Source organism: Rhinoderma darwinii, chromosome 9, assembly GCF_050947455.1.
Source record: "Rhinoderma darwinii isolate aRhiDar2 chromosome 9, aRhiDar2.hap1, whole genome shotgun sequence".
NCBI lineage: Eukaryota > Metazoa > Chordata > Amphibia > Anura > Rhinodermatidae > Rhinoderma > Rhinoderma darwinii.
Window position 1 is genome coordinate 94,170,546 of NC_134695.1, and position 14,752 is coordinate 94,185,297.

Sequence of the window (14,752 nt, forward strand, 5' to 3'; positions counted from 1 at the left end):
ATCCCAAATTGGAGTAAACTTGAGAATTCCTTTAACCCCTTAGTGACCACTAATACGCCTTTTCACGTGATTCACTACTGGGCTTTAGGCTAGGCTGACGCCTTTTCACGTCAGCCTAGTCTAAGTCCTGCACGGGTCTCCCGTGCAGGCAGGAGCCGGGGCTCTGCTGTCTGATGACAGCTGAGCTTCTGCTTCAATGCCCGCGATCGAAGTTTACTTCGATCGCGGCCGTTTAACCCGTTAAATGCCGCCGTCAATAGCGACCGCGGCATTTAACTTTGTTTACAGAGGGAGTGCGCTCCCTCTGTCACCCATCGGCGGCCCGCGAATGCAATCGCGGGTCTCCGATGGGGTGTCATGGCAGCCGGGGGACTGATAAAAGCCCCCAGGTCTGCCCTGGACATATGCCTGTTAGGACACGCCGGAGGCACATCCTAACAGATTGCCTGTCAGATTTACACTGACAGGCAATAATGCTCTGGTATACGAAGTATACCAGAGCATTATAGCAGCGATCGGAACATCGCACAGTAAAGTCCCCTAGTGGGACTAATAAAATCAGTCATCAAAGTGAAATAAAGATTATTAATAAAAAGTACAGTAAAAAAATAAATAAAACCATTTTTTTTCCATAAAAAGTGGTTTTATTTAGTAAAAGTGTAAAAAAAAGTACACATATGTGGTATCGCCGCGACCGTAATGACTCCATTAATAAAGTTAATATGTAATTTAAACTGCAAAGTGAACACCGTAAAAAAAAAACGCCAAAAACTATGGCGAAATTGCAATTTTTTTCCATTGCCCCCCAAAAAAGTCATAATAAAAATGAATCAATAAGTCCCATGTACCCCAAAACAGTACCATTCAAAACTACGTCTTGTCCCGCAGAAAACAAGCCCAAAAAATCACTACATTGATGGAAAAATAAAAAAATTACGGCTCTTGGAAAGCGACGATGCAAAAACAAATCATTTTAGTTCAAAAGTGTTTTTATTGTGCAAAAGTCGTAAAACATAAAAAAAACCTCCACATATGTGGTATCGCCGTAATCGTACCGACCCATAGAATAAAGGTAACATGTTATTTATGTCGCATAGTGAACGGCGTCAATTTAAAAACGCATAGAACAATGGCGGAATTTCAGTTTTTTTTTATAATCCCCCCCAAAAAGGTTAATAAAAGTTAATATAAAAATTATATGTACCCAAAAATGGTGCCATTAAAAAGCACAACTAATCCCGCAAAAAACAAGTCCTCATACAGCTATGTAGACGAAAAAATAAAAACGTTATAGCTCTTTGAATGCGACTATAGAAAAACGAATAAAATAGCTTGGTCATTAAAGGGAATGTGTTGCCAGAAAAACATGTTTTTTTTTAAAAAATTAAACATTTAGTGTGTGGGTGATTAAACATTGTTCAAATTTTTTTTATTTTTTTCACGAGTCAGGGAATAGTCAGGAAATATTATAAATTAATTCTAATTTATAATACTACCCATTTTTGGTCACTAGATGGAGCTATTCCCAAAATTGCAGCATTGCAACAATGGGTTAAAAGCCCTCGCTCTAGTGAGCTCTCAGCATCCCCCCCTCCTTTATCCTGGCTAGTGCCGGGATAAACGAGGGGTTTGAACGGTGTAACCTCCTACGCTGTGTGTTGCCATTTTTTGAGCTAACACACAGTGTAGTAGGTTTACATACAGTAGTAAACACACACAAACACGAACATACATTGAAATCTCTTACCTGCTCCTGCCGCCGCGGCTCCCTCCGGCCCGTCCGCTCCGTTTGCTGCCGCTGGTCCAAGTGCACAAATCCGGAAGCCGCGACCGGAAGTAGTAATATTACTGTCCGGCCGTGACTTCCGGTCCACAGGAAAATGGCGCCGGACAGCGCCAATTTCGAATTGGACTGTGTGGGAGCGGCGCATGCGCAGTTCCCACACAGACGCCGTACACTGAAGTCAATGGGACGGGAGCCGTTCGCAGTCCCTATGGGACTGTGGCTGCCGTATTCCATGTCTGTATGTGTCGTTAATCGACACAGACAGAAATGGAACAAAAAATGGCAGCCCCCATAGGGAAGAAAAAGTGTAAAAATAAGAAAAAGTAAAACACAAACACACAAATGAATATAAACGTTTTTAATAAAGCACTAACATCTTTAACATATAAAAAAATAATTTGTGATGACACTGTTCCTTTAAGGCCTAAAATGGGCTGGTCACTAAGGGGTTAAAAACTAACATCTCTCTCAGTGCTCGCCATGAACGGGACAACATACAAAGAAGAGCAACAAAGCTAATTAGGGGCATGGAGAATTTAAGTTATGAGGAAAGATTGAAAGAATTAAACCTATTTAGCCTTGAAAAAAGACGACTAAGGGGGGACATGATTAACTTATATAAATATATGAATGGCGCATACAAAAAATATGGTGAAATCCTGTTCCTTGTAAAACCCCCTCAAAAAACAAGGGGGCACTCCCTCCGTCTGGAGAAAAGAAGGTTCAAGCTGCAGAGGCGACAAGGCTTCTTTACAGTGAGAACTGTGAATCTATGGAATAGTCACCGCAGGAGCCGTCACAGCAGGGACAGTAGATGGCTTTAAAAAAGGGTTAGATAATTTCCTAGAACAAAAAAATATTAGCTCCTATGTGTAGAAATTTTTCCTTCCCTTTTCCCTTCCCTTGGTTGAACTTGATGGACATGTGTCTTTTTTCAGCCGTACTAACTATGTAACTATGTAACATCAGACTCAGGGGCCATTTATTCAGTGGTTCCATCTCCAGTAGGCCTGTCTCCAATAACTCAAAAATATTTCCAGCTTTCTTTCCCACTGAATCAAGCAACCTCCTGAGTGCCGGGTCCTTCTCCCATTGAATCAGAAGCCTCAATCCGGCGGCCACAAGGTACCCCCGGAAGTAAGGAAAGGATAGTCCCCCTTCAGACGTATTCTTGCACAAATAAACCTGTTTCATTCTAACACGTTTTCTTCCCCAAATCAATTCATTTAATAAAGATTCCAACATCTTAAATGTATTGTTGTCTATCCACACTGGTGTTGCGGTCAGTACATATAAGACCTGTGAGAGCACCACCATTTTAACCAGACCAATCCTATCAGCCCTGGATAAGGGAAGTTTCTGCCATACCGCTATTTTTGATCTGACCTTCTTGATCACTGGTAGCATATTCAAGGCACTAAATCTCTCAACAACTCCTGAGACAGTTATACCCAGATATTCAAATGGCTGGCCCAATCTTAGGATAGAAAGATCTCCAAAAGGGGAGTCCTGTTCCTGATCCAATGGGAGAAGACATGATTTGGACCAATTGATTCCAAGACCCGAGAATCTACCATAGGTCTCCAGTACCTGCATCGTTCTATGAACGGAAGTTGGGGTTTCTTTCAAGCACAATAAAATATCATCAGCATACAGAACCATTTTATCCCCTTCCCCACCACAGCCGCATCCCTTAATCTCTTTATCGCCCCTAATCAACATGGCTAATGGTTCTATAAAAATAGCAAATAGAAGCGGAGAGAGGGGGCAACCCTGCCGTGTTCCCCGAGACAACATAATTGGTTCAGATAGTTCACCATTTACATTTACCCTGGCCAATGGGGCAGAATACATTATTTTAACCCAATTTATAAATGTATCCCCTATGCCAAAGCTTGTCATTACTCTCCAAAGGAACCGCCACTCCACCCTGTCAAACGCCTTGATAGCGTCTAAAGACAGGATGGAGCGGAGCTCCCACTCTCCCATTTGTATATTAGTGTACAGTCTATGCAGACAATTACTAGTACTTCGACCCGGAATAAAACCGTTCTGATCTGGGTGAATGATTCCTGGGATCAAAAATGTATAGAAATTAAACGATAATGTATTTGGACCAAAAAATGGTACCCACATAGAGTACAACTCGTCCCGCAAAAAACAAAGTCTTATACAACTACGTCGTACAAAAAATATAAGAGTTAGAAGCGTCGGGATGCAAAGAGGGAAATATAACAAAATTGTTCTGTCCTCAAGGCCAAAATTGGCCGTGTCCTTAAGGGGTTAATGTAACATCTGGCCGCACTGAAAAACGCATCAATAAACACGAAAAACGCACAAAACTGCAGTAAAGCATTGTGTGTGAATCCAGCTTTATAAGCATTTATAGGAGTATGCTATAAATCGATTACATGTATGCTAATTACGCAATGATGTCATTATGCTGGACAGAGCCATGTCACTACTAAATAAACTGTCTTTATTTTACAGGGTGATATCGTCATACAGCAGCACGTGACATCATTGATGGGTAGGTAGCATCTATTCTCATTCTTTAGCAAAACCTGTAAAGTCTGAGGGCAGCCTCAAGCAGACACCAGGTCCGTCATACACATGATGTCATCACTTCAGACATTGTTTAATATGTAACACACCCATTTCTTTAGCCCCTGTTCTTATTCTTGCCAAACACATGAAAATATTCCAGGAGAGATAGGTAGGTCGTCGGCCATAAGTGCTCAGCGCCTGCTGCTGCGGAAAGAAGTATTCAACAGGTTGGATCTTTACTTGTCAAATCCTTTAAGATAAGCGGCGCAAAAGATGTCTGAGAGCCGCTTATACCCCCTTCCCCTTCTAATACTGAAATAACATGTCGTCTATGCAGGTTAGATTCTCAGCTATTGTGCTGCTACCCCTCTCACCTATTATTTAGGGAGGATTGGGGATCGACTAGGGGTCAAAACATCATCTTCTGACCGCAGTTGCCAATATATCTGGGAACGATCAAACAATTATTATTAGTGTATAATATAAAGTCTTATTTTTGACGACAAGTGTACTAGTCTGGAAGATCAGATCAGGTCCACAGTTAATATAATATTTACATCCTCATTTCCTGGCTGGTGGACCAGATCCTAATTACACATGTTGCTGCTCCCAGCAGATGGATGATGGGTGACATATGGCGCAGGGTCTGGGCATTACACACACTAGCACTTCTTCCTAATGGAATTTGTTTTATTAGTCTCTGTCTGGTTTTAAGACATGCTCGTCCCTGTCCAGACACAGCTGCCATACAATTCAACCACTGTAATCATTTGTGTACTTTTGTGCTCCCCTGTGATCCATCAAAGCATTATGCTGCGTATCAATAGAAGGAAATCAGATTCACTGTTACAGCCCTGCAGATGTTGTCAGCAGAATACAGGTGATTCATTCTTACATTTCCAGGAGGAATATCAGAGGAGTGGCACAACTTAGAGTCCTAAGAAAAGATCCAGAATTATTATTTTATGGGGAAGTATTTACTAAAACAGGCATGTCAGGAGAGCCGACAAGTTTACTTTAACTAATATTTTTTTTTTAAGTCTTGGTCATGGGGCAGCTCCCGATCACATCTCTGCAGCTACGTATAAGCTTGGCTTTAAGCCCCAGTCAGATACATATTATGTGTTTTGCCTACATTTAAATGCCAGGAAAAGCTCCTGACGTATATGTTAAATGTAGGCTGTGATTGATGTCTAACAGTAGCTTCTGTTACCCATGGACTATAATGGGATCCGTTAAACGGATACATCATCAATTTTCATTACGTTTTCACTACGCATATGTTAAACGGATGCCATAATAGTCTATGGGTGACGGATGCCACTGTTAGGAACCCCTCACAGGCATCCATCACCCATAGACTATTATGGCATCCATTTAAAGGATACTTCATGAAAAACTATTAACGGTTTCCTGCAACATATGCCATACAGTGACCTCATTCAGCTATGGGCTACCATGTAAAGAAAAAAGTATACTGCGCGATACACTTTTTTTGGGGATCCCGTGGGATGGATTAGCTACTACATTATTCCATACCTAAAAAAGTATGCTTACGTTTATCAGCCTGACGGAGACCAAATGGACACTCTTTTGGCCTCCGTCGGTCTATTGGAGCTTTATGGACACGTTTAGCGTGTACGTCGGGAGCTTTCATGAGGTACAAGCTAAATGTGGGGCAAACACGTTATGTGAATGGGACCTTGGTGTCGTTTTCTTAAAGGGGTTGTCCAGTTTGGGGGCTGTTTATTTATACTGATGACCTATCCACAAGATAAGTCATCAGTATATGATCGGTTGGGGTCTGACACCTGCTGTTCTGGATGGCTACGTGCGCCAGAAGCTATGTAGTGGACAGTCCTGAAAGCTGATGGCTCCGACCACTGTCTAGTGCCTGTGCTGCAGTTCTCCTTCTATTCAAGTGAATAGGAGTAGAGCTGTAGTAACCCAGCACGGCTGCTATACAGTGTACACAGCCTTCTACTTCCGGCACTGACCACTGCATAGCTTCTGGCTCCCGGAGGCAGCTGGAACAGATGATCGTGGCGGGTTCGGACACCCACCAATCATATACTGACGACCTATCCTGTGTATAGAAAAAAATTGAGGACAGCATCCATGGATGCTGTCCAAGTTTTTTGTATCAATTGATTGTCTGGAAGGGATCTCTGGACTTGGAATTTGCATCCCGCTGAAATCGAGTGGAGATGTTCCGACCAAGTGAGTGCTGTGGATAATCAGTTTACTATCCTGTGTATAGGTCATCTGTATGAACCAACAGCCCCGACCCTTGGACAAGCCTTTAATCCTTGTATTTGTAAAATTGCTGTTTACTGCAGGTTTACATTTGAATCATATTTTACTATTATTTTTGCTGTTACATAAACAACAGACGGCTGTCAGTGCAATAGACAGAACACGTTATAGACAGAATTGCTGTGGCTTGTGCTGCCCTCTTCTGGGTTACATTAATAGTATTTTTCATGTCACAGTTGCCTGCCAGTTCTCCTGGTCCTGCAGATACCAGGGATTTCTAAATTCATTGGCCCGGTCATCAGACATGGGGTAGGTTTTCGTTATAAAATCTAACATGATTTTCAGATTTGCTCCATTCATCACGTTTTTAATGGTATAGACTATTGAAGCTCAGTGGTTATTTTCACCTCATCCTAGCCTGAAGATAACAGTATGTTGAAGGCTCTGTTCACATATGTATTGTGCTCTTTCCATCAGAGGTTCTGGTATTTTTAAAAGCAAGAATAACACCGTATGTAACAATATTCTTGCCATCAAAAATAGCGGCACCTCGGCAGAAACCTAATGGACCTTACAATGGGGTAGCTCAGACTTAAAGGGGGTTTCCCATTAGGGACATTTATGACATATCCACAGGATATGAAGCAAAATGAAAGGTTTTGAAGCAGCACAAATCCCGAGTCTGGTGCGGTGCACGCTGTCAAGCCAGGCAAACCCACTCCGGCATGTTGTAGAATTCCAAGTAAAATAGTCGAACAACAGCACACGTCTCCAGATAATCAAAGTGGTTTTATTGTCAAAACATCCACGACAAACAGGCAACGTTTCGACCCATAGTGAGTGTGGGGTCTTTGTCAAGCCTAACATTACATCTAAAAACATCATACTAAATAGGTGAACTCAAATAATCACATGGTACATTGCAGCCAGTGAGAATCGTGATCCCGGTCTCCCAGGTGAATCATACATTAGTCTTGATAACAACCAACAACTTGTTACATAATAATACAAAAGTGTATAAATCCGACATACAATACATCTTCAATCCATAGTAAGTAATCCATAGTAAGTATTTAAAACATCAATTGTTAATCTTAGAATAGAAAACGAAGAAGGGAAGTTCACCACACTCCAGGTTCCAGCTCCGATCACAGGACGCCACCGCGCATGCTCCGCAATCAGTGCATCGTAACGGCACAATGGAAGCAGAAGTATGATGGGCCAATGTGGCCCCAACGTATGCTAACATCTTTATGTCCACATTTGAGGAGGAGCATGTCTACACCTCTCCTCACATGGGTCACATCCGCTGCTGGTGGAGATTTATTGATGACATTTTTGTCATCTGGGAGGGGGATAGATTGTGTTTAGATCAATTTCTGTTGGAGTTAAATAGCCATATTCCAGCACTGCAATTCACTATGGTTTGCTCTGACCAGGAGTTGCAGTTCTTGGATACATTGGTACAACTGAAAGATGGATTTTTCTCCACGGATTTATTTGTGAAAGCCACAGACAGATACAATCTCCTCTTATATAACAGTAACCATCCCAGACACATGATAGAGTCTCTACCATGGAGTCAACTGTTACGAGTCGATAGAATTGTATCAGACACAACACAGAAACAAATTAGGCTGACACAGATGTGTAATAAGTTTAAAAAGAGAGGTTACCCTAGAAATCTTCTACAGAAACATAGAGATAGACTAGACACTGATATCTTGGAATCTAAAACCAAGACTAAACAGGTTGAACGTATACCGTTTATTTCAACCTTTGGCAACCTGAGTGGCCATATTGGCAATATTTTGCGAAAGAATTGGTCGATAGTATCGAAGGGACATAGTGAGATTGACACATTGAGTGTACCACCTATTATGTCCTATCGGAGGACCAAAAATATTAGAGATACATTGGTTAAATCAGATGTGGGCAGCAGAAAGAAGAACACACAACTATTGCTTTGCCCCCCTAAAAATGGAAATTTTCCATGTTTAAATTGTTGCAATTGTAACAATATCTTGAAGGGGAACAAATTCCAGCACCCCTACACTGGGAAGACTTTTAACATCAGACATAGGTTCACATGTAATTCAGATTTTGTCGTGTACATGATCACATGCCCCTGCTCATTAATCTACATAGGAGAAACGACTATGCCCATTAAATTGAGAATTAATAAACATAAGAGCACAATCAGGAAGAAAATGATTGAATTACCAATACCGAGACATTTTATTGAGAAAAACCACCAGTTGAATCAATTAAGATTCAGGATAATAGATTGTGTCCCAACACTTAGAAGGGGATAGACAGAAATTACTGAAAAGGAAGGAATTGCGTTGGATCTTTGAGCTTGATACCTTACACCCAAGAGGTTTGAATCTAGAATATAAGATAACACCTGGACTCTGAAACTTCATTGCTGTTTTTAAAAATTTTTATTAATATTGTACACTTTATGGGTGACCATCGAGATATGTTCATCTTCTTTCTCCTTTTTTAAAAAAAAAAATTTTATAAACATTTTTTGGATATTAATAGAAATTTTTTGTATATCTTTTACAGTTGGGGACTACTCTCCTCGGAGGTTCGTTCACCACACACCAGCGGGCATACGACCAGGATGAGGACTATACATTTTTTTCTCTTCTCTTGTTTATTGCGAGTGTTTTTGCATTTATTATGGAGACCATAGAGGTCTCAATGGGGACATTATAAGTGACGATAGATAATCTACTAGAAGTCTTGTGTATTATGCGGTATAACTATCCGATGTATTCCATCGAACATATGTTACGAGAATTCCCTGTAATCATTTTCTGACCACTTTTCGTGATCCAATTTATATAGGCGATCTAACACAACAGATGACTTCAAGATCTTACCACTTTTTGACCAGTACAATCAGCTAGGTGCAGGTTAAATTTACCTTCTCCCGTTCTCATTTTATTGGACGCCCTGACACATGTGACTTATCGTCACGTAGTGATGGTGTCCTTGACAACATGAGATTATATCATATAGCGTTTCTCCATGTGATTGCTATCACATTGTGTGGATTGTTGCTTTTGAACCACATAATGTGAGATCGAGGATATTATATCCTCTATAGGCACCTGATTGAAAGAGATGTTTTTGTAATACTTCTGCTTCCATTGTGCCGTTACGATGCACTGATTGCGGAGCATGTGCGGTGGCGTCCTGTGATCGGAGCTGGAACCTGGAGTGTGGTGAACTTCCCTTCTTCGTTTTCTATTCTAAGATTAACAATTGATGTTTTAAATACTTACTATGGATTGAAGATGTATTGTATGTCGGATTTATACACTTTTGTATTATTATGTAACAAGTTGTTGGTTGTCATCAAGACTAATGTATGATTCACCTGGGAGACCGGGATCACGATTCTCACTGGCTGCAATGTACCATGTGATTATTTGAGTTCACCTATTTAGTATGATGTTTTTAGATGTAATGTTAGGCTAGACAAAGACCCCACACTCACTATGGGTCGAAACGTTGCCTGTTTGTCGTGGATGTTTTGACAATAAAACCACTTTGATTATCTGGAGACGTGTGCTGTTGTTCGACTATTTTATTTGATATCCACAGGATATGTCATAAATGTCAGATAGATGCAGGTCCCAACTCTGGAACGCGCACCCGTCTCTAGAACGAGGACCCCTCTCTGTGTTCCAGCTGACACGTGTGATTTCCGACCATGTAAGATGAAAGCAGTTACTTACTGTTTCCGTAGGACCCATAGAACTGAATGGTAGTTACGGAAACAGCATAGCTCGTATGCTACTCTGTTTCAGTAACTGCCATTCACTACCATGGGAGTTATGGAAACAGCGTAGCTCAGCATGGTCGGGAATCACAAGCGACAGCGGGAACACAGAGCGGTAGAATGGGATTTAGGGGGCCCCGTTCTAGAGATATGGATATGCCATAAATGTCCCTGAAAGTAAAATCCCTTTAATTGGGTTCCGTTATAAATGGAAGCCATGACGCTAGTGTGAACAGAGCTTAATTTATAATTGTATTTACAGGTCAGTGCCTATTTGGCATGTTGAAACTGATGACAAATGTGAATTCACGCAGAGTAATACAATCTTGGTTTACAGGATGGGTTCATATATTTAATAACTGTAAAACACACTTTATTTTATTGCATGACATTTCATATGTGACTGTCACGCTTTCATTCAGGTGATTAAGATGGTCCCTCCCAACCCTAAAATATGATCAGACTGATCAACGGGCCACCCATAACTACACTCAGACGGATCAGTGAGTTTCTTATGTACAGGGGACTCTTCTCCCTCATGGCTTAGTAACCGGCATCTTATAGGAAGAACAGTGAAAGGTACTTTGAGAAGTTGATGGACCAGAGTTCAGGGCCAACCATGAGTAGTTCCTCAGCAGTAACTTCATCTCAGTCCACACTTTAATAGCTGCAAGGAGCTAATGTTATTTAACACAGTCTGTTTATAATATCCTTTCTTTTTTTTTTTCCCCATATTAGTTGAAAGTCCATTTTTGGGGGAAGAGAGAATTTTGACTAGAAGTTTAGATGTTCTTTAAGCGTCTGTTCCCCCATCCCTCTTTAATTGTCACTGGGAACAACACAAAACAATGTCCTTAAGAGTTTTTCTCAGCTCCCGGCTTCGAAAGGCATAGATGATAGGGTCAATAATAGAGTTAATTATCATAAGGACAAAGGTGATGTTAAAGTACTTGAAGTATTCACGGCAGAACGGGTGCTTAGGACAAGACACAATTAGAGTGAGGTGGAGGAAAAAGGGTCCCCAGCACAGAAAGAAGATGCCAAGCAGCATAGTTAAGGTGATGGCTCCTCTGAGTTTGGCCACTGCTTGATGTGGAGAGAATCCCCTTCTCATTCCTTTTTGTTGAGCCATGATGATCTGAGAATGTCTTCTTGCTAGAATGAACATGTGGATGTAGAGGCCCAACATTAAGACCAACATGAAAATAAAAAACGCTATCAGACACAAGATAACCACGTGACTGTCTGAAAATACTATGAACGTAATGCTGCAAGCTGTGCTGGCCAACCAGATCCCAGTAATGGCGCTGACCACTCTACACTGGGTTATTATGTTATGATATCTCAAAGCGTAGAATATCGTGACGTAGCGGTCCACAGCGATAGCTCCGAGGAATGAGAGAGACGTCACCAAGGAGCAGAGAATCATCGTATCAACAATGTTATCCATCATTTTGACCATGGGATCGTTGTACTCAATGACTGCGTGGCGAAGGAGGATCAGGATTAGGGTCTCTATTAAATTGCTGATACTGACCAACATATCTGACGCAGCCAGGCAGCAGATAAAATAGTACATAGGAGAGTGAAGGTTGTGATTTTTTGCAATAGCCACAACGACCAAGATGTTCTCCAGCAGGCTGAGCAGACATAGGAAAAAGAAGACCCCTTTAGGAACCTCAATATGAATGATGGTTGTTTCATTAGACTTCAACTCTATGGCACTTTGGAGAGTGAAGTTTGTGATATTGACGCCTGACTGTAGACTAGTCATGGGGGTCATACTGAGCTGCAGTCTGGGAAATAAAATAACAGAGATTATACAGAAGAAATACAAAATAAATACAATACACAAAAAATACAAAACATAAATTACAATGCAACTCCTCCAAAAGACGACTTCTTTCAGAAGAACCTTCCTCATCTAGGTCAGTGTTTTTTTCCCCATTTTTTAGTTCCATTTTATCCTATGTATACTGTCCCTCTTTGACCACCCTTTACTTACCACTTCCTGGCATTGACCGCAAGTCTGCACTTAGATATATAGTATTATGTGGGTCTTGAGGTGCTGTTCTGTGAGACACATTGGGTGTTTTATGAAGATCCCGTGTATGGATCTTGAATGCTGCACTGTATTTAAACTTTGATGGCTTCTCTGATCCGCCATATCTTTAGTCACAACTACAGTAGGTGGATAGCAGATCACAGTACAACATTCCTTATGGAAAAAATGCAGTTTACAATGGCAATTTACAGTTCGGTATGGTATACTGCAGTGCTCTTATAGTAGTTGTATGGGAAAGGGAAAAAGGGTCTACCTTTTCCCCAAGAAATAAAGAAATAGCGCCACTCTTGTCCATGGGTGGTGTCTGGTATTGCAGCTTAGCCCTTTTCAAGTGAATACCAGGCAAAGCCCATGGACAAGAATGGCACTGTTTCTAGAGAAAAAAACCTTTTTTCTAATCTCTGACAAACCCTTTAACCTGACACAACAGACAGGATTTTGATATATATTATAATTTTGCGTGTTTACTCATGCAGTATATATATGTGATGCAACGTTTATCTATGAGAACACCATTTTGCACTGTAATTTTGGGTGGTTGCCTTTATTTCACTGTTTATTCTGTTAAGTAGAAAAGTTGAGTCACTTTGTAGAGACAATATCTTGTACTTAGGCCGGATTCACACGAGCGTGTGCGTTTTACACGCGCAAAACACGCAGCGTTTTGCACGCACAAAAGGTACATAACAGATCCGTGTGTCAGCAGCGTATGATGCGTGGCTACGTAATTTTCGCGCACCCGCCATCATTATAACACTCTGTATGTTTGTAAACAGAAAAGCACGTGGTCATTCATAGTTTTTACTGCTGTTGCGCAAATCACGCGCGTCACACGGAAGTGCTTCCGTGTGCTGCGCGTGATTTTCACGCACCCATTGACTTCAATGGGTGCGTAATGCGCGAGAAACGCACAAATATAGGACATGTCGTGAGTTTTACGCAGCAGACACACGCTGCGTGAAAATCCCGGACCGTCTGAACGGCCCCATTGACTAACATAGGTCTGTGCGAGGCGTGTGAAAATCACGCGCATTGCACGGACGTATATCACGTTCGTCTGAATAAGCCCTTATCCTGCGTTACATCCTGTATTAGGGTATGTTCACACGGCCTATTTACGGACGTAATTCGGGCGTTTTTGCCCCGAATTACGTCTGAAAATAGCGCCTCAATAGCGCTGACAAACATCTGCCCATTGAAAGCAATGGGCAGACGTTTGTCTGTTCACACGAGGCGTATATTTACGCGCCGCTGTCAAATGACGGCGCGTAAATAGACGCCCGCGTCAAAGAAGTGACCTGTCACTTCTTTGGCCGTAATTGGAGCTGTTATTCATTTACTCCAATGAATAGCAGCGCTAATTACGGCCGTAATGGACGCGGCGTTCAAGCGCCTGCACATGCCGGTACGGCTGAAATTACGGGGATGTTTTCAGGCTGAAACATCCCCGTAATTTCAGCCGTAACGGACGCCCTCGTGTGAACATACCCTTAGAATAAGTTCACTCAGAGTTTTTTGTCAGGTAGAAAAAATCTGCTTCAAAATTCCATCTGCATTTTTGAGGCAGATTTTGAAATGGCAAAGTTTTTTGCAGCGTCATTTTTTTTGCTATTTTGTACTATGGATGCCATGCAAAAACCACGGCAAAAAAGGCTTTATGTAAGCGGCGCAGGTTTTTTCTGTTTCCCATTGATTTCAATGGAATGTCAGAGGTAGAAATCACAGGCGGAATCGCAGCTTTTCTGCCGCATAAAACGCAACATCTGCTATTTGTTACCGGTTTTACCTCCCCATTAAATTCAATGGAAAAAAAGCAGGAACACAAAAGCAGCGATTACGCAAATACAATTGACATGCCGCGGATTAAAAAAATGCCCTGCAGGTCAATTTCTGAGCGTTTTTTCCGCTCATCATTTAAGCAGCGCGCAGATGAGGTTTGTTCAAATCTCATCCACTTTGCTGCTACTGTATTATGCTGCGGATTTTCCGAAATTAAATTTCATTGCGGAAAATCCGCAGTAGTTACATTACGTGTGAACTTAACCTTATACTCTAGATCTGCATTTACTCTTTTCATTGGAAACAGTCAACCAGCATGTCATCTGGCACATTTCTAACAGCTCCTATATTGTAGTAGTGGGAAATCTAGTATTTTCCTCATCACATTAATGTACAGTTCCCGGTGTAAAGACGATACTTCCCAGAATAGCAGAAAATATTGGAACGCTTGTCACATCTCAGCCATATTATCCCATGTATAACCAGCTGAGAACGGATCTGTTTTTTTGGCCACACTTTTATA

The 14,752-nt window shown here is 41.4% G+C and overlaps 1 protein-coding gene and 1 long non-coding RNA gene across 3 annotated transcripts in view; one reads left to right on the forward strand and one right to left on the reverse strand.

Annotated features, from left to right (window-relative positions):
- LOC142661225 (uncharacterized) overlaps positions 1-14,752 on the forward strand; it is a 97,043-nt gene that overhangs the window by 10,104 nt on the left and 72,187 nt on the right. Inside the window, exons 2-4 of one of the 2 annotated variants that reach the window (XR_012850679.1) lie at positions 4,277-4,316; positions 6,826-6,898; positions 9,161-10,157. This is a non-coding gene — a long non-coding RNA (uncharacterized LOC142661225). Of the gene's footprint in view, positions 1-4,276; positions 4,317-6,825; positions 6,899-9,160; positions 10,158-14,752 lie in introns of those variants that run through there. The other variant, XR_012850678.1, reaches the window with a different exon arrangement.
- MC1R (melanocortin 1 receptor) lies at positions 11,102-12,168 on the reverse strand. Its single transcript, XM_075838572.1, has one exon. The coding sequence runs from the start codon at positions 12,166-12,168 to the stop codon at positions 11,212-11,214; it is 957 nt and encodes a 318-aa protein (XP_075694687.1). The 3' UTR covers positions 11,102-11,211.

Excerpts from the sequence above, each read along its gene's own strand:
- MC1R (XM_075838572.1), bottom strand. The coding sequence starts at position 12,168 with ATGACCCCCATGACTAGTCTACAGTCAGGCGTCAATATCACAAACTTC.